A 25,394-nucleotide genomic window follows, 5' to 3' on the forward strand; every position below is an offset into this window, starting at 1 on the left:
GAAAAGAAAACAAGGGACAGCTGAGAAAGGGAATTGGGGAAAGTGATGAGCTGGAGAGAATTCAGCTTTGTTGTTTCCCACACACTCCACTAAGAACCTATTTGGATTCCAGTGTGTAGGTGTGGAAGCTGACGATAATGAAGGTAAATTATTGTGCCTGCTTTTATTTATTTTTTTGTAGACACTAAGAATGTTGTAAATTGCAGTTGTCATGTTAATTGCCCTTCGCTGTGTCGAGTGTGACAAATTATATATTGTTGATCTTTTTCTTTTTCTTCTCTCAGAGCGTCCTCTACACTATCAGGAGCGAGTCTTACCCATCCTTCACTCTTTCGGCACAGACTCCCATCTGCTTGTCAAGAAACACATCGCTATGGAGGCAATGATCATCTACCTATGTGAGAAAATTATTTCATCGCAATATGTTTGACCTCTGATCTGCTAATAAAAGCTAATTTCTTCATGCTCTCCAGCCAGTAAAGTTGACCCATCCAAACACGGCATCATGAAATTCAGAGAGGAGCGAAGCATCCTGGGGTTAGGACTTTCCTCGGGTAGTTTCCACGACCGATATTTTATCCTAAACTCCAGCTCACTGCGGATGTACAAGGAAGTCAGAGTAAGATTGGCACAAGCACGCGTGCAAACGCTTCCTCCCACGCACTTTTTCACACCAGCTCCTTCACCTCGTCTCTTCTGTCTCCCAGAGCAACCGTCCGGAACGTGACTGGCCGGTAAGGAACCTGAGAATCTACTTGGGTATCAAGAAGAAACTCCGTCCTCCCACGTGGTGAGAGCATATGATGGAATCACGTCACGATTGCAAGATCAGGGATTGAATCAGGGATTGAACTCGACCCCTCAGTTCCCCTAAATCAGGGGTCTCAAACTCAATTTACTTGGGGGCCACTGGAGCTAGGGTCTACTGCTTATCCTCATGAGGGTCGCAGGAGTGCTGGAGCCTATCCCAGGACACCCTGGACTGGTGGCCAGCCAATCACAGGGCACATACGTATAGACAAACAACCATTCACACTCACATTCATACCTATGGACAATTTGGAGTCAACAATTAACCTAGCATGTTTTTCGGAATGTGGGAGGAAACCGGAGTACCCGGAGAAAACCCACGCATGCACGGGGAGAACATGCAAACTCCGCACAGAGATGGCCAAGGGTGGAATTGAACCCTGGTCTCCTAGCTGTGAGGTCTGCGCGCTAACCACTCGAACACCGTGCCGCCCCTTTGTTTTAACGTTTTGTTTTTAAAAAAAAAAAAACCAACAAAAAACAATTAAACTATGAGGAAAGCAGGAAGTGAACAAATGTAACAGTTACTGATTGTAGAACATGCAAACTCCACACAGAGATGGCTGAATGTGGAATTGAACTCGAGTTTCCTTGCTGCGAGGCCCTGAAATCAAATTATACTTTTATATTCATATACACTATATTCAACTTACAAGCGGTCCTCTGAGAGGAGACTGGGATGTGGGAAACTGGGATGTGACCCTCAATGAAAATGAGTTTGACCCCCCCCATACTGTAGTGTCCATATCCAGACTAAACCAACACCTCTATGATCAACAATCCAATAAATAATGACTTTACTACTTGACTATCCATTTATAAATATACTATTAAAGAGCACTGAGGGACGACGTGCAACATTCCTCATCCGCCCATAGAAAGTCATCAGGCTTCTAAGCTAAGCTATGCTAATATATGCAGTGCACACAGCTTCTCAATATGTTAATAAACCATATTACATTATGTTGGTACCTTTTTTGACCAGTTTGATGTGCTAATTAGTATATTTTTTATACAAGCTTAAAGTTAAATGTTGTGACCGGAATAATATGCTGTAAGAAAGCCCTGTAGGGGGCAGGCTGTGCCCAAAAATGTCATGCAAATAACCAAGCTATGTTCAAATCCTGATCGCAGTTGGGGCCTGACGGTTGTCTACGAGAGTAAGAAACAAGAGAAGCCAGAAAGACAGCAGTGGTGAGTAGCCATTTTGCCTGTTTATGTATTTTGATGTGCTTCTATACTGTATAAACAGTATAAAAACAACAATTACACACATCTGTATTAGCGCTACTGCAGCTGGTTGACATTGTACAGCATGTTGTAGGACATGCATGGGTATGTTGCGTGTTCATCCATGTGTGTGCCAGATTACAGCTTGTCAACAGCAGTCGCCATCATCCCGAGTAATGGCAGTGTTGTTGCTTCCGTCTCACAGTTTGCTCACTCTTTTTTTTGTTTTTTTTTGTGCTCCATCGGCAAGTCACATATGAAGGAGAAATGCAGCAGGGTGTTGCCCTTGAGCCAGGCACTTAACTTCACCAACTGGTCCCCAAGCACTGGAAAAGCTGCCAGTGTTGAGTTCCTCATAATAAAATCTTAATTAAAGGGGAAAAATTAAAAAATATATATTACTCAGCCATATTGAATTTATCAACGGTTAAATGTATTCTCTTTTTCTGCGGAAGCCAGATTGATTAATTCTATTACTGTTCATAATAATCCACAAACTCAAATCAAATCAACTGAATAATATGCGAGTGTGAATCTGTTTAAGTGACTGTCCTGTTTTGTTGGCATGCAAGCTTTTTAATGGGCTCTGTTGGGTCTCATGACGCAAAGCTGGGAGAAATCAGGTATGTGTGTATGCGTGTGACGTGTACGGGGAAGGGGGGGCAAATATATTCACTCACACTTCATTAGGTACACCCGCAAAATCTAATGAGATCCAATACAAGAGCTGTATCTCAGAGGCTGGGTGTACGGGGAGGGCAAATATGTTTTCCTTACCGGACCGCTTCCTGTTCGACATATATGTATTTTTTATCTATCCTTGTTTTTGTTAGGTCTCAACAGAGAGCAAGTGAATAAATGTTTATTCAAAATATGCGCTGAAAGCAAAAAATCATGTATAATTAAAAGCTATTTATTCAGCACCGCAGCATTGCTGAGGACTCGGAGGGCTGTATGATGGCAACCGGAGTTGCATAAAGGATTCTTGTACCGTACAAGGACAGATATACGCCATAAATTCACATAAAAAACTTAATTAATTTTTTAGCTTAATTCAATGATTCTTAATTATTTGTCATGCCCCTGTCTGGAAATAGCTACTGTCTCTTGTTGAGTCGTACAAAAGCAAAAGCATCATCTGTACATTTAAATGTCTAATTTGGAGTCGTTCGATATCACCATGTAAATCTCTAATATTGATTGCTAGCAAGTACTGTATACGTTGTTGCCAACTCCTCAGTAAGAAAAGTCGCTATTGGCTGTCGTATGATGTAACAGATGCTGTAGGAAAGAATTATAACCTCGTTGGAGAGACCAAAAAGTGAGTAAAAACACCCGTATTACGTTTAGAATTAAAAATAAACTTGATTTTTGATTGATTTAAAATTGTCCATCACTTCATCAAAATAAAATAGCTTTCATATTTCATTTTGGTTCGGGCCTCTCAAAGCCTCGACAGTGTAATAATTAATTACATCCAGAGTCGGCGGCTTCATGCTTAGTGCGACACTTCAGAGTTTCTCTCCAATCGCTTTCTCCAGCAGGTGATTTAATTGATGAGCTCCTTCCCGCCAATTGAAGGAGGTGTTGATCATTAAAATCACCTCCTTTAGTGACCAGCTGGAAAGAAAACCTGCAGTGTCTCGGCCCTCCATGGCAGGAGTCTCACACCCCTGATTTGCACTTTGGATGTGGAGGGGGTGTAGAGCTTCGCTATGCTGGAAAAGTAGCTAGACTTATTGCTAGTTGCGTTTCGAGAATATAAGTACAATTATAAGTAATAATAATATAAAAGCAATCTTCACTCGCTAAATGTACTGCAAAAAAGGTCAGTAAGGATAATTCATAATGCCGCCTACAGAGAACGTACTAACTCCTTATTTCTAAAATCACAAATACTTCAACTTGCTGATATAGTTCATCTTCAAACAGCTAAAATAATGCATAAGGCTAAAAATAACCAATTAGCTGAAAATGTCATCCAATACTTCTCTACAAGAGAGGAGAAATATGATCTCAGGGAAGAAGTACATTTGAAACACTTCTATGCTAGGACTACGTTAAAAAGCCATAGCATTTCAGTATGTGGAATCAAACTATGGAATGGATTGAGTAAGACCCTCAAACAATGCACAACGATGAGCCAATTCAAGAAACAATACAAGCAGTTGATGTTTGCTAAATACAAGGATGAAGAGTCTTGAACCAGTCATGATGTGCTATATATATCACTATATTGACACTTACTATGGTACCCATTATGTCATTGGATGCTCATAACACTTCATACTTCGGTACGTGATAAAAAAACAAAAAAAAACTTAAACTATATATTAGGAAAGCAGGAAGTGAACAAATGTAACAATTACTGATTGTAAAAGTACCAGATGGAGGGGTAGGATTTAATAAGCTTTGCTTCTTCCTACTCCTTTTGGACATGTGGAACTGTGAACTGATTATGGGATGCACTCAATTGTAATCTGATACATGTTCAAATGAAATAAAACCATTACCAAGTTTCCAAGAGGGTTTGGATTCAGCAAGAAAGTCGCCAAGTTGGCAACAACTTGTACATTAGCATGAATGTACTGCCCCTCGTGCCCCCCGCTATTTAAGAATCACCGGCTTAATTGTCTATAGGTGTGAATAGGAATGTGACTTGCCTTGCCTCTTTGTCAGCGTCAGCCGGGACTGAGTTCCAGCTCAGCCATGATCCTAAACACAACAAGTGGTAGAGAATGAATGAATGAATTAATGAATGAATGAACATCGTAACCTATCATCTCATTTTTTCTTTTTGCAGGTATCTGTGTTGTGACACGCAGCCAGAAATGAGGGAGTGGTATGCTACCTTTCTGAGTATTCAGGTTCGATTTCCCTCTTGCACACACACATACACACACGATGCATGAAAGTCTTCCCAGAAGAGTGGAAGCTGTATTAACTCCATTGTTACGTCCTTATTTCCAGATGCCAATAGTGTCACTTTGAGCATCGGATTAAAGGCTGTAACAATTAACCGATGAATCAATGATTTATCCATTATCCATTTAGTCAACATTTATTTTGATGCCGTGTTTCATTAATCGTGTTGTAATTTTAAATTGTAAAAATGCTCTGTTTTCAGTCTCTAAAATAAGATAAGATATAAGATATGCCTTTATTCGTCTCTCAGTGGGGAAATTTGCAAAAAAAAAAAGCAAATATATTTAAATTTCCTTAGTCATCCATGAAAGCAGACCTATTATCACCTCGTACTTCGGTACGAGGTACATTATAAAAAAAAAAAAACAAAAAAAAACCTTAAACTGTATTATGGAAAGCAGGAAGTGAACAAATGTAACAGTTACTGATTGTAAAAGTACTTCGGAACGAGGTAGATGATTTAAAAAAAACAAACAAACCTTAAACTGTATTATGGAAAGCAGGAAGTGAACAAATGTACCAGTTACTGATTGTAAAAGTACCAGATGGAGGGGTAGGATTTAATAAGCTTTGCTTCTTCCTACTCCTTTTGGACATGTGGAACTGTGAACTGATTATGGGATGCACTCAATTGTAATCTGATGCATGTTCAAATGAAATCTAACCATTACCATTATCTTTGTAGTTTAGGCACAACAAGATATTCACACGTCATCTTTGACAGTGATCAACATTTTTGCCTTTTTTGGTGTGTTTTGGTTCATATTGATTTGGTTTGTTTAGGGACTAACCGATTAATCGAAACCACATTCTTCAGGTTAATCGACTAAGGAAACAATTTGTCTCCATCAGATGGTATCCTTGATCCTGTGAGCGCATACGGTATCGGCAATAATCAGCAATGATGTAAGGTTGATTCTAACCAAATAGAAACGCCCTGAAGATCTAAACATAGTGCAGGCCTGTGCTATTTATATCGTCATGAGAGTCTCTATATGTGTTTATTATATGAAACTGCAGTAGTAGTATACATGGGATTTAGGAAGAAATGTGTTATAGCTACAGCTTGCAACCTTTGCATGCAGTGATCAAAACAAAAGAATGTGATACAGTAAAAATAACAATAAGAAGAAAACAAAAGGTTCCCTGTCCTGTCCTTGTGTTACCCGATTGTTGTAGCCCTCGGAGCCCGACATGACCAAGCACAGAGGACGATGGCCACATAAAAGCCGCAGGTCATAGATGGTGTCAAAATCATTGTCTTTGTCGTCACTCTGCTCCTCTCTAAAGAATGATGGCGACGTGTGGCCTCAGGATGGACTCCAGCCGAGCCGGGTGAGCCGCGCGTTGCCGGACACGCGTCACGGTAATGTGTCACTGATACCGCTGCGTGGCAGTGAGAATGAGATGCGGAACAGCGTAGCAGCTTTCAGCCAAGATCCGCTTGCTGTGAGTCAACCTACCGATCACTGTGTCCAATCTCAGCACAAGCAGACGGCTCCAAGCTGTTGGAGCTAATTCAGAGATGGTGGTGCTCAACTGGTGGTACAAACCCCCCTCAACCTTGGTCCTTAGTAGTACTCCAAAATGACTCTAATGCATTCATTCGCACGTCTTTAGGTACACATCATCAAATGGAGCATATAAAACATGTTTGCGACCTTCTAAATACACTTTTTTAACATTATTAGAACCCTCAAGACATGAAATAACACCCCATTGTCACCTTTTTACTCATTACCAAATATAGTAGACATACATAATCACACACAATAAGCCTCATTTTCATGTGTGTTGCTGTGAGCTGTTGTGTTCCAGTGCCAGGAGAGCAGAGTGGCGTGCGGACAGGAAGTGATGTTGAGGTTTCAGAGTTGAATTTTAGCTTGGCATGGGTTGACTGATAATTCATTCATTCATTCATTTTCTACCGCTTATCCTCACGAGGGTTGCAGGGGGTGCTGGAGCCTATCCCAGTTGTCTTCGGGCGAGAGGCAGGGTACACCCTGGACTGGTGGCCAGCCAATCACAGGGCACATATAGACAAACAACCATTCACACTCACATTCATACCTATGGACAATTTGGAGTCGCCAATTAACCTAGCATGTTTTTGGAATGTGGGAGGAAACCGGAGTACCCGGAGAAAACCCACGCATGCACGGGGAGAACATGCAAACTCCACACAGAGATGGACGAGTGTGGAATTGAACTTGAGTTTCCTAGCTGCGAGGTCTGCGCGCTAACCACTTGGACACCGTGCAGCCCTATGATAATTCAAAACTGCAATAAAAACCTATTGTCGTCTTGTGGGCTGCACGGCGACCGAATGGTTAGCACGCAGGATTCACAGCTAGGAGACCCGAGTTCAATTCCACCCTTTTTGCATGTTCTCCCCGTGCATGCGTGGGTTTTCTCCGGGTATTCCGGTTTCCTCCCACATTCCAAAAACATGCTAGGTTAATTGGCGACTCCAAATTGTCCATAGGTATGAATGTGAGTGTGAATGGTTGTTTGTCTATATGTGCCCTGTGATTGGCTGGCGACCAGTCCAGGGTGTACCCCGCCTCTTGCCCGAAGACAGCTGGGATAGGCTCCAGCAACCCCCGCGACCCTCGTGAGGAAAAAGCGGTAGAAAATGAATGAATGACATTTGGACAGCTGGGATAGGCTCCAGCACCCCGTTGTGAGGAAAAGCGTTACAAAATGAATGAATGTTGTCTTGTGTGCTTCACAGAACATTACAATGTATCATATTATATTCATACTTTCATTTACATTCATAGCGACTAAACGGGACTAATGGGCCATATTCAAGGACAGGCCGGAGTTCTGATACGCTTAGAGTCATTGACATACATTCCAATATGTCAACCAGGACAAGAATTTGGGGTTTGTACCCGTGAAGCAACATCATCTCTGTTTTCTGATTCATCTTTGATTTAATTGTCAAACCTTTTGCTGCAGCTTCCTGAGTTATGAGTTTATACCATTTAAACGAGTTCCATCATCCTGCGCTAAAAAAAAAACACAGAGAAAGAGGAGAAGCGACGACTGCACAGTGTCCAAATTGCCCTTTAGAAGAAGTGGGAAAAGTTCTTCTGGCAGGACTTAGTGAAGCTTCAAAAACACCAAAAGAAGAAGGAGTTGGTGCCTGCAGGCCATCTCTAAAGTCGCACTGCTGCCATAGCGTTTTGCAGCCCTCCAGCCTCGTAGACTTTAGACTTGGAAGGAACCTGACCAAGATCATCTCTGTAGCTTTTGTCAGGTTCTATTACAAACACGCAGACATCTGACCACAACAGTCCAAAAACATTAATATCATCCACTCCATCTGCTCGCTCCTTTTTTTTTGTTTTTTTTTGAGAACGGTTAGTGCAACCATCCAGAATGCTTCACAAAATCAGCCATCCCCAAGTGTTGATGAGTTCCGTATAGACGCCGGCAATGCTATTCTTCACCGCGACGTTGCTGGAGCTATCGATTCTCATCTTTCAAGTCCATTGATTTAATCATTTTTAAGGGTCTGACAGGAGCTCTGATTGCTTTTGGGATGCCGGGTTCTGGTGCCTGTGTGTGGATGGAAGTATTGGCATACGGAGTATACAGTGGGGTGTTCAAGGTTCTCTGCTTTTCACTCGCACTTCAAATGATTCAACCCTCATTGTACGTTCCAATCATTTTCAAAAGGTACAAACACCCTGAATATATTTGAAGATTTCAAGCACTACTATTACTACTACTACTACTACTACTACTATTACTGCAAGTTTATCAACCAAAAAGTTACAACTGACGGTTGAATCAATTTGAATCATGTCACGTTCTAGAACAGGGGTCTCAGACTCAATTTACCTGGGGGCCACTGGAGCTAGGTTCTGGGTGAAGCCGGGCCATCAGGTTTAAAAAAAAAACAAAAAAAAACGCATTTATTAAAAACTGAAAAAAAATCAATAAAAATGCTATCTTCAATGCTTTTGCTTCTGCGATACCCTACACTTTTTCAGTACTTTGGTTCCGGTTTTCCACAAGAAAATCTCTGATAAAACATTCCACTGTTCCACTCAAGTATCTTAATTTGTATTTTTCTATACACAAAATAATATAAAAAAATAAACAAATTAAGAATAAAGAAGATAAATCAATCAGTAATAAAAAAGTAAAATAATAATAAAACAGCAAATAAGAAAAACGTAAGAAACCACATACAGTTGGTAGAGAAATTATTTTTTTCAGATTCAAATGTACAGAATTAACAGTTATTTAACCTTTAACATGAACATTAATGAAACTTAATAATTTTACCCAATTAGCAAGTTAGCATCGTACTCAATTCCATCTGGGAGCAGCGTCGTAACTTTAACAACATGTTTGATGAGATGCTTTATCTTGACGTGTATTTTCCGTTTTTTTTTTCCCAAATCATTTCCTGCATTTATTTGTACCCAGCGTCATAAGCCTGTAGCTTCATTGCTAATCCAAAGCAAAACAGGGCGGGGTAACAGGGTAAGCTGTTAGGGCGGGGCAAAATCGCGTTAATTGTGTACGGTGTGCACACAGCTTTAAGCTGTCATTTCCGGGCCACACTAACATTAAACTTTCGTATCGAGGTGGGGGCATCAAACTCGCGTCTTGCGGGCTGCATTTGGCCTGCGGGCCGCAAGTTTGAGACCACTGTTCTAGAATGTGTTCTAAAGCTTTCCGCCCTCTTCCCCTCCCTGCCTGCCTGCCTATGGTCTTTACCGTTTGTCCATTTATCTTTCAGCTCTTTAGAGATGTTCGATAGTGGACGCTGCACTCAGGTGAGATATTTTTCACAAACAATACAAGCACTCCTTTCAAAACGTGCTAGCAAGATCTCTATGTTTTGATGCAGTTTGGAATAGATGTTGCCAAATGCAAAGAAAAATCTCACCATTTAATGTTGGACATGGACTGTTCTTTTGATGAGCAGCATCCTATCCTATGCGGTTGCCATGGTGCCACCAAATCTGGAATCCAAAAGAAAATTATTAGTCAGAACAGCTTAATGGATTTAATTGCGGGCATGGAATGGAATGGAAGCGCTCACCTTCAGCTTGTATATCTTTTTTAAAGGGGCAGGCGCACGGCGTCGGCATCGGCAGGCGGCTTCTCGACACTCCGGTGACATCATCAGTCTGTGACTCTTGAAGGAGCGAAAAGAAGTAACAGGATGAAATGAACTGGACCAGAAGATACAATAAATGGACAACGGGACAACGGGTGCACTGTATTTGTTCCTGAACAGTCGAAGGTGACAGTTTGACCGTGTGTTGTCATCCTATTGGTTCCCTTCAGCTTGGCAAGGGTCAAGTGTGAGCCCTCAGCCTGCACTCCACACTTTTTACTGCATTAAGGACAGTCTGAAGGAAGTATTCAATCCTATTACAGTATGTTTGTTTTCAAGAAGGATTTACACCAGTAGTGTTTTTTTTTTTTTTTTTTTTCGTTCTGAAATGTATTTTCTGTATAATTCCCATAAAGAATTGTAGTGGTAACCCTGCAGTTGAACATGCAATCATTGCTATTGTAAGCAAAATAAGTGTTTGTACTGTGAGACCTCGGTCAGAGTGTCCTTGTTTGTGTTGTAAAGGCCACATTTCAAAGCATTTACATAACACCATTTGGTCTGTCCACTTGTTTTGTATTTTCGTGTAAAAAAACGGAGTTATGAAACAATCTCTTAACTGTAATGTCCTGCAGCACTGGACTGCACATCAGTAGCCTGTCAGGAGTACCACCTGTAGGTCAGGCACACTTGCAAAATCTTATTTATTTGAAAAAAAAAACAGTAGAATAGTAAATTGTTTATATAGTGTTTTTAGTGTATGATTTGTTATTGTAGCCCAAAAGCGTAATAATAATAATCACAATAAGCAAATTCTTACCCTTAACTTTCCTCTTGTGTTAGCTTTCTGGTATCATCTCTTATGTTACCGGGTCGGTTTTGACCCATGTATTAAATCAGCTATAAAATACACTAAAAATAAGTTACCGTCAAATATCTTGGTTACCTTCTTGAAAATGTTGGTTTTAATACTTTTGGTGTGGGAATGTAGGCCTTTTTTTGTCACTATACCCCTCCATTTCAATTTCCAACAACGGTAAAAATGAACCTCAAAAGAATGATATTAATAAATTGAAGGTTCTTTTGTTACCTGGCTATTACTAAGGGATATAGAAAAATTTAGCCCAGATCTTGGTTCACTGTACTTCTTGTCATTTTTTTCCATGATCTAAATTGTAAATGTGAAGTCAAATGAGTGAATTCACCTCACATGTCTGTTTTTCTGCTGGTATACTGGAAAAGGGGTCAAAATGAGAATCCCCTGAAGCTTACATGATGAGAAGAGGAGCTGGTTGTCATTGTGTTGGCTAATTGTACACTTATGATTTCAGTTTTGGCTCAAAATATTGCTTTATAATATTATTATTACCGGGTCGAAACTGACCCTAACAATACAGTGGTCATAATTTCAACCACACCATTTTAAAATGTAGTAAAAATTATTTTTTGGGGGGGTTTATTTTGTTGAAATAGAGTTTCCTGACAAAGTCAAAAAGCCTTGATGCGATGAACAAATGTTATGTGATTCTTTTTATGCATTAAAATGTAAAAACGGGTCGGTGCCGACGCTAACACAAGAGGAAGGTTAAAGAAAATGTTGCATCCACGGTGGCCTTTCTTATATCACGAGCACTAATAAAGACAAAATGTCATTCTGTTACTTATTTATTGTTAGGAAACAAAGTTATTGTAAAACTTCCATAAGTGTACTTAACATAAAATTACCATGTTCATTTGACTAAAACGTACATGCAGCGGTGATACAGAAGAAGCATTTTTAGAGATATTTGTATATGTTCACAAGTCTTTAATAAACACTGCTAATTGTGTGTTTGTGTTGCTGTACACTACGAGAGTACAATGTGACAGCTGTGAAAACACACACACACACACACAGGAGTTAACTTTTCATCGCCTGCAGGTTTTCTGTCAGTGTTGCGTTGTAGCCAGGGAATGAAGCCTATAGATGTGCCCTGAGGCTACGTGTCAAAGGCATATATGCGGAGGGGTTACAGTGATCATATGGACCTAAAGGGGTTCTGCGGAGCTTCTAATGTGAGGATGTTTGAGTCACGGTGGTCCACCAGCTTCCGTGGTCATTTCTCTAAGCAGAACTGACACATCAGGGTCAGCGTGTACCTCAAGACACACACCGGAGATCCCCGCGAGCATCCCGCACACTGCGAGACCTTCACTTTTCATGCACGCACACGAGAGCCACTGGAGATAAACACTGCTTCATGCATAATTGTACACTCACACACACACACACATTTAAAATGGCCTTTACTAGAAAGGTCATTGCAGCAGTTGCATAAATCAGAAGCATTGAGACAGAACAGAGCTGTTCAAAGGTGGGCCAAATGGAAGACGGAGATAAATGTAAAGTGAGCTTCAAGGGTGTTTGCGGGTCACACGGGTCAAGAGCGGCGCTCAACAGAAATCTGAATGTGCACCTGTGGGTGTCGGTGTCCTCCATCTGCTGTCAAAGCACACCGAAGATGAAAATAGCGCCACAGTGGTCTATGCTTCATGCTGAACATCAGTGGACTAGCAGAATAAAAACTAAGGATTTACATTATATTCTGTATGATTGTAACTATAAACCAGGGGTCTCAAACTCAATTTACCTGGGGGCCACTGGAGCTAGGGTCTGGGCAAGGCTGGGCCGCATCAGGCCCCCCCCCCCCAAAATAATAATAATAATAAAACGGCAAATAATACAAACTTAAGAAACCACATATAGTTGGTGGGTAGACAAATTATTTTTTTTCAGATTAAAATGAACAAAGCATTATTAGAGCCCTGTAGACGTGACAAAACACGACTATAGTCACATTTATACTCTTTTTATTTACAACATATTGCGCAACTGCAGGGTCTCGAGACACATGCTAACTCGCAAACTAGAGAGCTAGCGACCTAAACGGTAGCCTTCAAGTTATTTCCTTTAAACTTAAATAGCCAAAAACTTACCACTTCCACACGGATAGGGAGGATAACTATTAACAGTTATTTAACCTTTAACATGAACATTAATCAAACGTAATAATTTTTTCTGGGTACATGATACCATACAGCATCCATATCAAACTTGCGCGGGCCGCACTAACATTAAACTTTCATATCAAGGCGGGGGCCTCAAACTAGTGTCCTGCGGGCCACGTGTTTGAGACCCCTGCTATAAATGTTTGTGCAAGTATACATGTTCTTCTTGTAAATACTCTGTTTCTTGTACTGTACTATATAGGCCTTTTCCACCACCAAGGCACTCAAAGCGTTTTACTACCTAATGATGACACAGCATGACGATACTTCAACATGATCACAGGAGGACAGAGGATTGAACCCGCAACCTTCAGCTTGGGAGACGACCACTCTACCAGCTGAGCTTTGTCGCCCCCATAGCTTGTACCTTGTGATGAACTGGTGACCAACAGGGGTGGTTGATACTGACAATATCCAATACCAATATTGATATTATTTACCTAGTAACCATTTCAGCTAAGATAGGGTCCAGACTGACCATAAAAAGGACAAACAAGTATTTATTTTGTTCTTTCTTACTCACCTCAATGTGGACTTTTATTTTGAAAGCACGTTCTACCCACAATGCTTTGCCCGCCAATCAACAGGTGCATGGAAAGGTTGGGAGATTGAGTTATGGCCCCCAGCGACATGCTAGCAGTTAAGGTATTGTGGTAAGGAAGAGACACTCACGTCGCCGATGCACTTCAGTCGCTTTAATTGATTGATAGCGGACAACTTTAATTGTTCACTCACATCCGGGCTGCTGTGGGCCACAACCCACGCCAACACACGCACACCATTCGCTCCTCGCTAGCGCTCTCTCTCGTCTCTCACTCACCTAGCGCCACACCCAGTCTCACGCGCTCACTTGTGACGTAGCACCGTCACCTTCCAAGCCCCGCCCTATTAAAGGGCCAAACACACAAAGTCACAGATAGTATGATATGCTACGTTAATGATATACTCACGTGGTTTGTTTAGTTATGCTAACTAATGGGTGCTAGTGATAGAAACAGCCCTAGCTATCTGTACGCTAAAGTGTGGCTATCCGCATGTGTAATATTAATATGTCTGTTTAAAATTGTTTTTTAGTATCACTCTGATGTTACAAATTAGCCTCCTAATAGGAGTTGACTATGTGTCAACAAACCTTAGGTTTAGCATGTGGATGCTAATGTGGACAAAAGTATTGGGACAGCTGGCCAATACAATGACAATACAGGAAGACCACTCTTCTGGACTTACTATAGCATGGTGAATATGTTTGTAGTATTTTTGTTGTTGTTGTTGTTGTTTGAAGCCCCATGTAGCTTTTTGTCACAAATATATTGGCTATTTACAAAATATATGGCATAAACTATAATATTCTAATAAATGTACAGTATATAGGATGCCTATATCCAACCATATGCAGCATGAGTCTTATATTGGTCTTTGCAGAGTCACGTCCTGGACTTGGAAACTCATTGCCCATAAGTCACAGACCATTTGTCTAATGATCCTAAAACCTCAAAGAGATCTGTATTACATGTTTGATAGCATGTCTTCCAAAACATTTGGAGCACGACCCATAATGGGTGCGACTCGTGTCATTTACAGTTAAAAAATGAGAAGACCGTGGCGTGCCTCATTTTTCCTCCCGACTGTGTCCTTCATAGCTTCTGCTTCTTTCAGTGTCGAATGAGACTTGAATCCTGAATTGGGATTCCATCTTCCGCCTTCTTGCAGTTATTCTGCATCTGCTGATGATGAGCATCGCAAAGCTTTTACTGTAAAATGTTGTTCGATTCCATCAACGCTTTTGAATCTATTTGCAGTATTAAAATATTTCCGTCAGAGGTCATGGCATGTTATTTTTAACCTTCTACTTCATGTCAGTTGGATGTGTTCATGTGATGTCAAGGCGCTTTGAAATCTTCACACATTCTACTTGTCTTTCTCTACTTAAAAGAATTTTTTTATATCCGCAATGAAGTTCAACGGCATGTGTAGACACGAGCAGCTGTCACTCAGGTGGAGGAGGTGAGAGGGCAGCTGCATCAACGATATCTACCATACGAGATCCTAGGAAAACATAATGAGGCGTGAGAGTTTGTTTTGATTGAAGTTGGTTTGTTTCAGTGCTTTGTGCACAGTGCCGTGAATAGCAATACAATATTTTTGTATTTTATTAAATTATTTTTATTTTTTATTATTATTTATTTTTTTATTTCTTTATTTTTTAATTTTTTAATTTTTTTTAATTTTTTTCAATTTTTGTAATTTTGTAATTTTGTAATTTTTTATTATTTTATTTCATTTTATTTTTTTAATTTATTTTTATAAATTGTAAATAAATTATAAATCATAACAATTACCTTAAAATCTTGGAAATTCAAGATTTTAAGGTAATTGTTATGATTAAAAATAAGTGTAAATAATTACCTAGCAATAGTATTTTTATGTTTTTATTGTCAATGTGTATTTTTATATTATTAATACATTCATCCAAGATTTTTTTTGTTTGTTTGCAGAGCATCCCCTTCGCCCCCACACGGAACAATGCATAAGATGATCCATAGGATGAGTGTGAAGATCTGCAGTCATGTGGCGCGTCTCTCAATTGGATGCGGTAAGATTGAAGAGTTTCCTTTCAAACATTTCATTTACACCTTGTTGGCAGTCACCTCTAGGCTGACAAGAAAACATGCAAACACTCCGGAATTTACATATATAGACAGACACACATGCAGCCGTTGGGCTTTTATATCTCACACACACTTCCCGAGTCCTGCAGTGCTTCCTCCATTATGCAAAAGCCACCATGCTTTTCTGATGCGTCTGATTACCTCCCTCCGGTCCGCCCTTCAAATTGATCACCAATTACTGGTCCTCAAGAAACCAGAGGGAAAAGGTCCTTATCCTGGTCCCTATGGCAACCACTCTGGTCTTTTCCTCACAATCAGTCGTATGACTCTTGTTCTCTGTCCTGTCTCAGCATGGCCACAGACTTCGCCGATCAGGATATCTGACTTTTACTGTGGTTATGTCTATTTTTAGAATATTTATACAATATGTGACGCGGTACTTCTCTTCCTGTGTTATTCTCATACACTTTTGCATACATTTCCAGTCAGGAGTTAAATTCAGACCCACTGTTTTAGAAGAATCTGTAAAATGAAATGGCATTTTTTATAACTTCCTCTGTATTCTATAGCGGTCCCCTTATCTTCTCCCAGTCTGCCGATTTCTTCCTAGTAGCAGTTACAGCGGAATTGCAGAACATTTTCTGTCTGACACAAGACTTATCTCCCCTGAAGCAGCGAGTGCAGAAGTATTCAGGGGAAGGACAAGAGCTTAAGGGAGGAAGAGAGGAGGAGAGAATGTGGAGGTCTGGAGGTATAAAAAGGTAACTGGAGCGAAAGAAAAAATGGGGGGAGCAGTATAATCTAAAAATCATGAAACTAGAACAGCAATCAAAAAGTGAATTAAGGGTTAACAAAAAGGTAAAATCAATACATATAGTGTAAACTGGAGGGCTGGATGAACTGGGTAAAGGTAGTGCAATAAAAAAGGCTCTTCTCTTTGGGGGAAGTGTCTAGGTCAGATGGAAGACTGCTGCCTGAGGATGATGCATGATGGAACAGTGAGGAAAGGTCTGAGATATTCTTAGAATCTTGCAAGTCATGAAAAGTTCACCACAGTCGTCTCGCTCCTAAACAAACAAAGTATTCTGCAAGGTAAGACGATGCAAAAGTAGTTTGTGGGGGTCAGCTCCTAATATACACATATTATAATTATTTTTTTTAAAATAAAATCTGTAGGAAGCGTCTATTGTCAGGCATGTTTCTACAATCTACAATTTATTTGTAGAGGGCTTCCATGAAGAAAATAGATTTGGTGCTACCAGCTTGGTAATGGTAATGGTAATGGTTTTATTTCATTTGAACATGCATCAGATTACAATTGAATGCATCCCATAATCAGTTCACAGTTCCACATGTCCAAAAGGAGTAGGAAGAAGCAAAGCTTATTAAATCCTACCCCTCCATCTGGTACTTTTACATTCAGTAACTGTTTGTTCAATTTGTTCACTTCCTGCTTTCCTAATATAATTTAAGTTTTTTATTAGAATTTTTTTATTTACATTTTAGAGTTTTAGAGTTTTAGAATTTTTTAATTTTTTAATTTTTTAATTTTTTAATTTTTTAATTTTTTAATTTTTTGATTTTTTAATTTTTTAATTTTTTAATTTTTTAATTTTTTAATTTTTTAATTTTTTAATTTTTTAATTTTTTAATTTTTTTTTGACACGTACCGAAGTAGGAGGGTCGCGGGGGTCCTGAAGCCTATCCCAGCTGTCTTTGGGCGAGAGGCGGGGTACACCCTGGACTGGTGGCCAGCCAATCACAGGGCACATATAACCAAACAACCATTCACACTCACATTCATACCTATGCACAATTTGGAGTCGCCAATGCCTGAGCGGGGAATCAAACCCAGGTCTCCTACCTGTGTGGCCTGCGCACTAACCACTTTTTACACATATTGCAGTGATGTCAAACACTATGCTACATCATGAATTACTGATTGATTACGTGAAACCGTTTGTTGATTGATCACATTTGAAGCAACTGGGACAAAATGGAGTTCATCAAATGGCTGAAAGCAGCATATATGCCGTCCATTAAATCTCAAGTGTTATATCAGCTATTATTACTTGAGCTCCAAATAAACATCAAGCAATACCACCATGGGAACTCATCTGTCACTGGTAGAGCGTGCTCTGCACATCTTGGGAATTGTTCGGTCTGCGTTTTGGTCCTTTGCTTTGCAGAAGGTCAATTACTCATTTTAATGATTGTCACTTTTCTCCTTAGTCCATCAATGATGAACGAGCGGCAGTCCTTGTTGGAGAAATGATGGGTGTTAAATAATGATAGCGAAAGGAAATGAATACACGAAGACACCATGACGGCACTTCCATTCAGAGCCGCATCAGTGAAAGAGAGCGGGAAGATAAGTGGTAGAAGGATGGAGGAGGAAGATTGAATGGCTGGGAGACAAGCGGTAATTGTTGATTAGTCACTCAAAGTGCCGTCAGCTGGTCAGTGTGTGTGTATGTTGGGGTAGATGGGGGGGGGGGAACTACTGGAATTTGCCCTTAATCACTGTATAGTTGAATTAAACCTGCTTGACATGATGTGCCACACATGTACACAAACACATAGCACAGATGTTGACAGCTGTAGTAGTGACATCATCACGCTACGGGGCGAAGAGAGCTGCAGCGTAAAGTTAAAAAAAACATCCAGAAAATGATACTTGACTTATTAAAAATGACCACTGCACTGCTTCCAAATGTGGACAATTGGCCGTTTAATGAAATGCCTGCAGATGGAATATGTAAATATATTATTGTTGTTGACGGTTTGTGCAGCACACACAGTGTGAACCCATGTATGTCATATGCAGTGTTCTGGTTCATTGATTTGTCATAATCTGCATTCCCATACACACAGAGCCTAATTAACACAGACGTTACATACATAGATGTGTACAATGTTCATACATGTCACTATATACAGTACATACATACAGTACATATAAGTCATTTCTTTAATTAACTAAACTGAATCAGCTCCTATCAAATATCTTCCATTACATCTTGTTAGTAATTCCATTAGTCAACCATCTTGGATTCTTAATAATAAAAAAAACGATGCCAGCTAAAAGATTCATCAATTAAATTGATTAATTTCATTAAATATATTCTGTCGCTTTAATGAATCATGTAATGAGTGTAACTAATAAAAATTGATTCGATCCGGACCGCTCAGAGTCACTAATATTTAAAATGTTTGATGTGTTGAAGCTCGATGTTTATTTCCCTCATTGTAGAACATTTGATGCAACTAGTAAGGAATAGATTTCTCAAGGTTACTATAGGTCGTTAATGCCACACATAAGAGAACAAAAAAATTGCTCACCAGCACAGTATCGGAGCTATTTTTTTATGTTTTCCGATTCATCGATATAATGTCATAATTAGTAGTTGTGCACCCATAAAAATGATGGCATTCATTTTCGATGTTAACAAAAAAATGCAACAACCATGGCGGACATGAGCATAGGTCATCCCTCGTTTATCACGGGTAATTGGTTCGAATCTCTACTAGTAAGCACCATCGGTATTCGATAGGAAGGGCATCCGGAATATAAAGGGCTCAAGCCAAAAATCCGTATGTGGATCAAAAAGATCCACGGTGGTGACTCTGTAAGGAAAAAATCAAAACTGGTTCCAGATCTGACCCAAATGAGTGAATTTCTGCAAAGTATTGATTGAGGTGTCCACACAGAAACCTTTTCAGGTTGAAAATGGCAAAGTATTTTGCCAAGTATTCCATGCCTGCTATCAAAATGGCCATTTTTTAAAACTGCTGTTTAGGACTGTTTAGGACTTTCTAGAGATTTCTAGAGATTTTTACCATTATTAGAGCGGCACGGCGGGCGAGTGGTTAGCGCGCAGACCTCACAGCTAGAAGACCAGGGTTCAATTCCACCCTCGGCCATTTCTGTGTGGAGTTTGCATGTTCTCCCCGTGCATGCGTGGGTTTTCTCCGGGTACTCCGGTTTCCTCCCACATTCCAAAAACATGCTAGGTTAATTGGCCACTCCAAATTGTCCATAGGTTTGAATGTGAGTGTGAATGGTTGTTTGTCTATATGGGCCCTGTGATTGGCTGGCCACCAGTCCAGGGTGTACCCCACCTCTCGCCCGAAGACAGCTGGGATAGGCTCCAGCACCCCCCGCGACCCTTGTGAGGAAAAAGTGGTAGAAAATGAATGAATGTATGAAGAGCCACGTAGACTTGAAATAACACCCCAACAGTCACGTTTACAGCTACTTTTGTTTCCACCACATTGCCGACCAGTCCAGGGTGTACTCCGCTTCTCACCCAGAGACAGCTGGGATAGGCATAGCATCCCCCCGCCACCCTAACGAGGATTAGCGGCGTTGAAAATGGATGGATGGATGGACGGACACCGCATTGCTAGTGCGCAAGTTACAGGATCACTGCATGGACACCACCAGATAGGATGCTCATGAGCTAACTAATTCACCTACAATTTATTCATTCTAAACTTTATCCGATTACTCAATTAATCAAACAAACCAATCAATAGATTACTGGATTACTAAAATAATATGTGCAGCCCTAATCCTGACCGTATATGTTAGCAACATAAAAACATTTTAAAATAGAATCAACAGTCATCATTTGCTTGTGTGTACTCCAGCACATATAGGCTCTCTCTGTCTGATTAATGGCCGCCGCCAGTGACTGAGGCGTTTTTCGCTTAATGCCTTTTAAATTTATGGCCTTTCTCAGTTTGGATTGAGCATTTATTGCAAAGTCCAGTATTGCACACTCCTTTCCATTTATTATATTCCTTCAAGCTGCTAAAAGAAAAAAAAAAAGATAACAACAATGTGCCCACAGTAAAGCACAGACCTTGGTTCGATTTGCAACGTGAGCTTTGAAATTAGACCATCCCCTTGGAAAAAAATATGATGGCATGACTGCCCAACGGCCCCCAACGGCTCTCATTTAATTCAAACACTGGTGTAAACCTCCACTCCATCACGATGGAAGAATCCTAAATATGTCCATGTGACCAATTATGCTTCATGCCAGGCAATACCATTGTACTCCAGTCCAAGGGGTGTCAGTAATGGCCATTACAATACAGTTACTGCCCAAACAAACAAGCTTTTTTTTTTACATTACAGCTCTCCTAGATATGGTGGGCAGGGTTGCCAGATGTATGAAATATAAGCTATACTACTGTACACACTGGCTGTGGTAATGTTTTACTCTAGCACAGGGGTCTCAAACTCAATTTACCTGGGGGCCACTGGAGCTAGGGTCTGGGCAAGGCTGGGCCACATCAGGTTTTCAAAAAAAAAACAAAAAACGCATTTATTAAAAAACAGAAAAATATACCAACTTTTTCAGTGCTTTGGTTCCGATTTTCTACAATAAAAGCTCTGATAAAACATTCCACTGTTCTCAAATATCTTACTTTTTATTTTTCTACACAAAATAAGATGAAAAATAAATAAACAAATCAAGAATTAAGAAAATCAATCAATCAGTAATACATAAATATAATAATAATAATAATAAAACGGCAAATAATAAAAACTTAAGAAACCACATATAGTTGGTGGGTAGACAAATTATTTTTTTCAGATTAAAATTAACAAAGCATTATTAGAGCCCTGTAGACATGACAAAACACGACTATAGTCACATTTATACTCTTTTTATTTACAACATATTGCGCAACTGCAGGGTCTTGAGACACATGCTAACTCGCAAACTAGAAAGCTAGCGACCTAAACAGTAGCCTTCAAGTTATTTCCTTTAAACTTAAATAGCCAAAAACTTACCACTTCCACACGGATAGGGAGGATAACTATTAACAGTTATTTAACCTTTAACATGAACATTAATCAAACGTAATAATTTTTTCTGGGTACATGATACCATACAGCATCCATATCAAACTTGCGCGGGCCGCATTAACATTAAACTTTCATATCAAGGCGGGGGCCTCAAACTAGTGTCCTGCGGGCCACATTTGGCCCGCGGGCCACATGTTTGAGACCCCTGCTCTAGCACATGGTCCGCACAAAGAAGGTCAAATTGGGTGTGTATGATAATTTTCCTCATAATTATAAGCTTACGGACAATGTTTTCTGGAACCTCAGTGCTATTTGACAAATCCAGCTAGCTAACAAATTGAAACAGATGGAATGATACAGCACTCTACAAGAAGCAATGAAGTCTGTAAAATTAAATAATTAAAAATACAAACAATTCCAAAAATTGTTACAACTATAACAATGAAAATGGTAATATTAATGATGATTAGAATAATGGTGATAATAATAACAATAATAATGGTAATAATGATAAAGATTATAACAATAATGATAATAATGATAATAACAATAATAATATTACAATGATAATAATAACAGGGGAAAACAAGACTGTGGCATTAACATGATTATATCTTGCAAAAAGGGGTAGGCATTTATAAGCTTTTGCTTCTGCCTACTCCTTTTGGGCTTGTGATCAGATAGTTGAATACAAATGTAAATAATGGAAGTTATATTTTGATTGATGTAAGAAATGCACTGTAATAAATAAATAAATAAAAACAAACAATCCAAACACAACCACTGGCCTTGGAAGCGTGGTTGACACTTTGAATCCCAACAATTCTGTCTAATTTTCAACCTTTCTGTCTAATCCAACCTTTTAGTTTAGGAATTAAACTACATAGCTCGTGGCAGGGAGAAAAAAAAGTGAATCGTTCATTGTTTAACTCACTGAAGTACTTGTTTTGGTTCTGCCTTGTGGCAAATTCTGCGGTTTGACAATTCTACGAACGTCCAAAACATTTGCTCTCTTTACCGCTGGCGTTTCTGTCACTGCTGAAAAAGTTTCCTCATCAAGAACCCCAGACTAGCTGGCACCAGCTACCTGCAAACAGAACACTGACCTTGTAAAGCTGGATCAAACCTCTCCCTGCATGGGTCAGGACAAACCTTGGCGTCTTGATTCAGAGCGTAAAAAGAATATAAAGAGGCTCCATTCACTAAAAGTTCAGCCTATCAGTTGAAGAAATGGACTAGCAGACCTGGAATTGGAATTTAAATGGGGGAGGTTCATCCCATCCTATTATAGAAACTGCCTCGCTCCTTCATTGCTTTAGTCATTATTCTCGGGCTTAATGTTCTCTGCTGCAACAATGGATCGCCGTCAATTGGGGAAAATTAGGGAGAGAATAAAAAATAGCTGTAGTCAGTTGTTGGTGTGATAGCTGGTGGTCTATATGCAGAAAAGTAGTAACCTCCTCAGGGATCACACATACTTGTGGGTCCAGACAAAATGGCTTCTTATTGGAGGGGACTGGTGGAGTGCTGGGCACTAGGTGGGTGCACTCAGGGGGGTCGGGGCCAGGTGGGTTGGCTGGCGGGGTTGGCGGTGTGCTTCGGTAATGTCCTGGGGTTTTGCTTGGGTGTCCGATGTTCCGACTCTTCTTTTGTTGTTTTGTGTTATGTAAGATTATGTGATTATATGTGTGGAAAAAATCATTTATTGAATTGGTAACTGCTATGGCGTGGAGAAGGGGTAGGATTTAATAAGCTTTGCTTCTTCCTGCTCCTTTTCAGACATGTGTGTAGTAATGAGGTGTTGTGTGTGTGTATGTATGTATGTACAGTAAACCTCGGATATATCGGATTCAATTGTTCCCACTGGTTTTGTCCGATATAAGCGAAATTCGTTATATGCGTATACCGGAAAATGTCCGTTTTACGCATATATCGGATTTATATCCGGTATATGCGTAAATCGGATTTTATCCGTTATAAAAAGGCACTTCCTTGACTATGTTTCCAATGTACCTGGACGCGCAGGCAACGCTGCAAACGCTGCAAATGACATCGTATAGCGGCCTGTCACGATTCGGCGAATCGGAGCGCCACGATGCGGCCATCCGATATATGCGAGAGAAATTTAATGGAAATGCATTGGAACGGGACTGGAGATTTTGTCCGAAATAGGTGAAATCCGTTATAAAAAATCTGATATATGCAATGAATTTTTATTGGAAATGCATTACAGAAAAATCGGTTCTTTTTTATCTGTCTGTGAGCGAATTTCCGATATATCCGAGTCGGATATATCCGAGGTTTACTGTATATATATTAGGGTGCATCAAATTTGAATGGGAAATTTTTATTTCATAATATCAATTTGGCTGGCATTCCATTTTTTTCTAATGAACATAAAAATGTCTTTTGCAAAGTTTTGAGGAAATCCATTGAGATTTAGGGGTGCCACCTCAGACATTCATTCATTCATTCATTTTCTACTGTTTTTCCTCACGAGGGTCGCGGGGGTGCTGGAGCCTATCCCAGCTGTCTTTGGGCGAGAGGCGGGTCGCCAGCCAATCACAGGGCACATACAGACAAACAACCATTCACACTCACATTCATACCTATGGACAATTTGGAGTCGCCAATTAACCTAGCATGTTTTTTTTGGAATGTGGGAGGAAACCGGAGTACCCGGAGAAAACCCACGCATGCACGGGGAGAACATGAAAACTCCACACAGAGATGGCCGAGGGTGGAATTGAACCCTGGTCTCCTAGCTGTGAGGTCTGCACGCTAACCACTCGCCCACCTCAGACATAAACTTTTGTAAAATTTCGGAAAATGTGCATTTTCTTGTCTAATTGTCTAATCTAAAAAAGTTGACCTGGAAATGTTGAGTACAATGAACTTCTATACAGCATCATTTTCTGTAGGGTTATCAAAGTAAATATATTTGTTTTCTCTTTGGGCAGATTGGGTATTCCTCAGAATTCAACTTTCAAGATTCTCCATTCATTTGTCCTACTGACAAAATGAATGTCGGCTTTACCCTGAATTTTAAGTTTAAACACTTTGGGTTTTTTTTATTTTATTTGTATTTTATTACAAATTACAAAGACAAAACCACAAATTTGGTAGTAATATGTAATAGGAATATAAATACCAACATAAACATAAAGATCACCTCAGAGTCTTTGCTGACCTCAAATCTCCATGGCGCCCAGTGAGCACTGTTCACCATTTTATTCCACAAAAACAGACGTATGGTGGCACCCCTAAATAATCATGTATTGGAAAAATATTTTGTATGTGGTGTTTCTACATATATTGGAACACTTTTAGTACCCAGCCATATAAAAATTCAATAATTGTGTTTTTTGATGCACCCTAATATATATTGTAAGTGTATTGTATTGTAAGTGTATATGTGAGAAACAATAATGTAACATAGTATGCATGTCTGAAATAAATTAAGAAGAAGAAGAAATCCGATGAAAGCCGTTAGATCGGAACGCTGGCTAAACATTGCTGCATGTGATTATCCCTATAATTGATCCTGTATCTGCTCCATTCTAATTTTAGAGAGCCATTGTTATGTTGCCTAGGTACAAACTAAATCAGACTGAACTCTTGTGGGAAATTAGCGCTAGACGATAAGCACGAGACAATTTGGTGATTTGTCTGATGATGAAGCCAGTAAAAACGTCATTAGTGGTTTCAAGTATGAGTTTTAATATTTGTTTGGCATTTGGTCTGGGCTGGGATGTGTTCTTTTATTCCAAGCGGGAAGTATTGGAATTTCTTCAGGTGGCTTCTGTCCTGCTAGGCAATGTTAGTTAGGATGAGCAACAATTGACAATGAATGTTGCACAAA

The 25,394-nt window shown here is 39.8% G+C and overlaps 2 protein-coding genes and 1 long non-coding RNA gene across 11 annotated transcripts in view; 2 read left to right on the forward strand and 1 right to left on the reverse strand.

Annotated features, from left to right (window-relative positions):
• Window positions 1–12,509, forward strand: part of LOC131134456 (arf-GAP with Rho-GAP domain, ANK repeat and PH domain-containing protein 1-like) — a 53,997-nt gene extending 41,488 nt beyond the window's left edge. The window contains exons 27-34 of one of the 9 annotated variants that reach the window (XM_058079770.1): window positions 285–398; window positions 474–619; window positions 708–790; window positions 1,945–2,004; window positions 4,844–4,907; window positions 6,256–6,300; window positions 9,728–9,764; window positions 10,066–12,509. In XM_058079770.1, the coding sequence (XP_057935753.1) occupies window positions 285–398; window positions 474–619; window positions 708–790; window positions 1,945–2,004; window positions 4,844–4,907; window positions 6,256–6,300; window positions 9,728–9,748 (533 nt within the window). In that variant the 3' untranslated portion in view covers window positions 9,749–9,764; window positions 10,066–12,509. Of the gene's footprint in view, window positions 1–284; window positions 399–473; window positions 620–707; window positions 791–1,944; window positions 2,005–4,843; window positions 4,908–6,255; window positions 6,415–9,727; window positions 9,765–10,059 lie in introns of all 9 variants that reach the window. The other 8 variants (XM_058079768.1, XM_058079764.1, XM_058079766.1 and 5 more) reach the window with 8 other exon arrangements.
• On the reverse strand, window positions 4,486–13,914 carry LOC131134458 (uncharacterized). Its single transcript, XR_009131395.1, has 4 exons — window positions 13,772–13,914; window positions 10,034–10,129; window positions 9,878–9,953; window positions 4,486–4,755 (listed from the first exon to the last, which is right to left on the reverse strand). It is a non-coding gene; the product is annotated as an uncharacterized LOC131134458 (long non-coding RNA).
• LOC131134457 (cGMP-dependent 3',5'-cyclic phosphodiesterase) overlaps window positions 13,725–25,394 on the forward strand; it is a 201,588-nt gene continuing 189,918 nt past the window's right edge. Inside the window, 2 exon segments of the mRNA XM_058079773.1 lie at window positions 13,725–13,752; window positions 15,595–15,692. Of these exon segments, the coding sequence (XP_057935756.1) occupies window positions 15,666–15,692 (27 nt within the window). The 5' untranslated portion in view covers window positions 13,725–13,752; window positions 15,595–15,665.

Source organism: Doryrhamphus excisus, chromosome 8, assembly GCF_030265055.1.
Source record: "Doryrhamphus excisus isolate RoL2022-K1 chromosome 8, RoL_Dexc_1.0, whole genome shotgun sequence".
NCBI lineage: Eukaryota > Metazoa > Chordata > Actinopteri > Syngnathiformes > Syngnathidae > Doryrhamphus > Doryrhamphus excisus.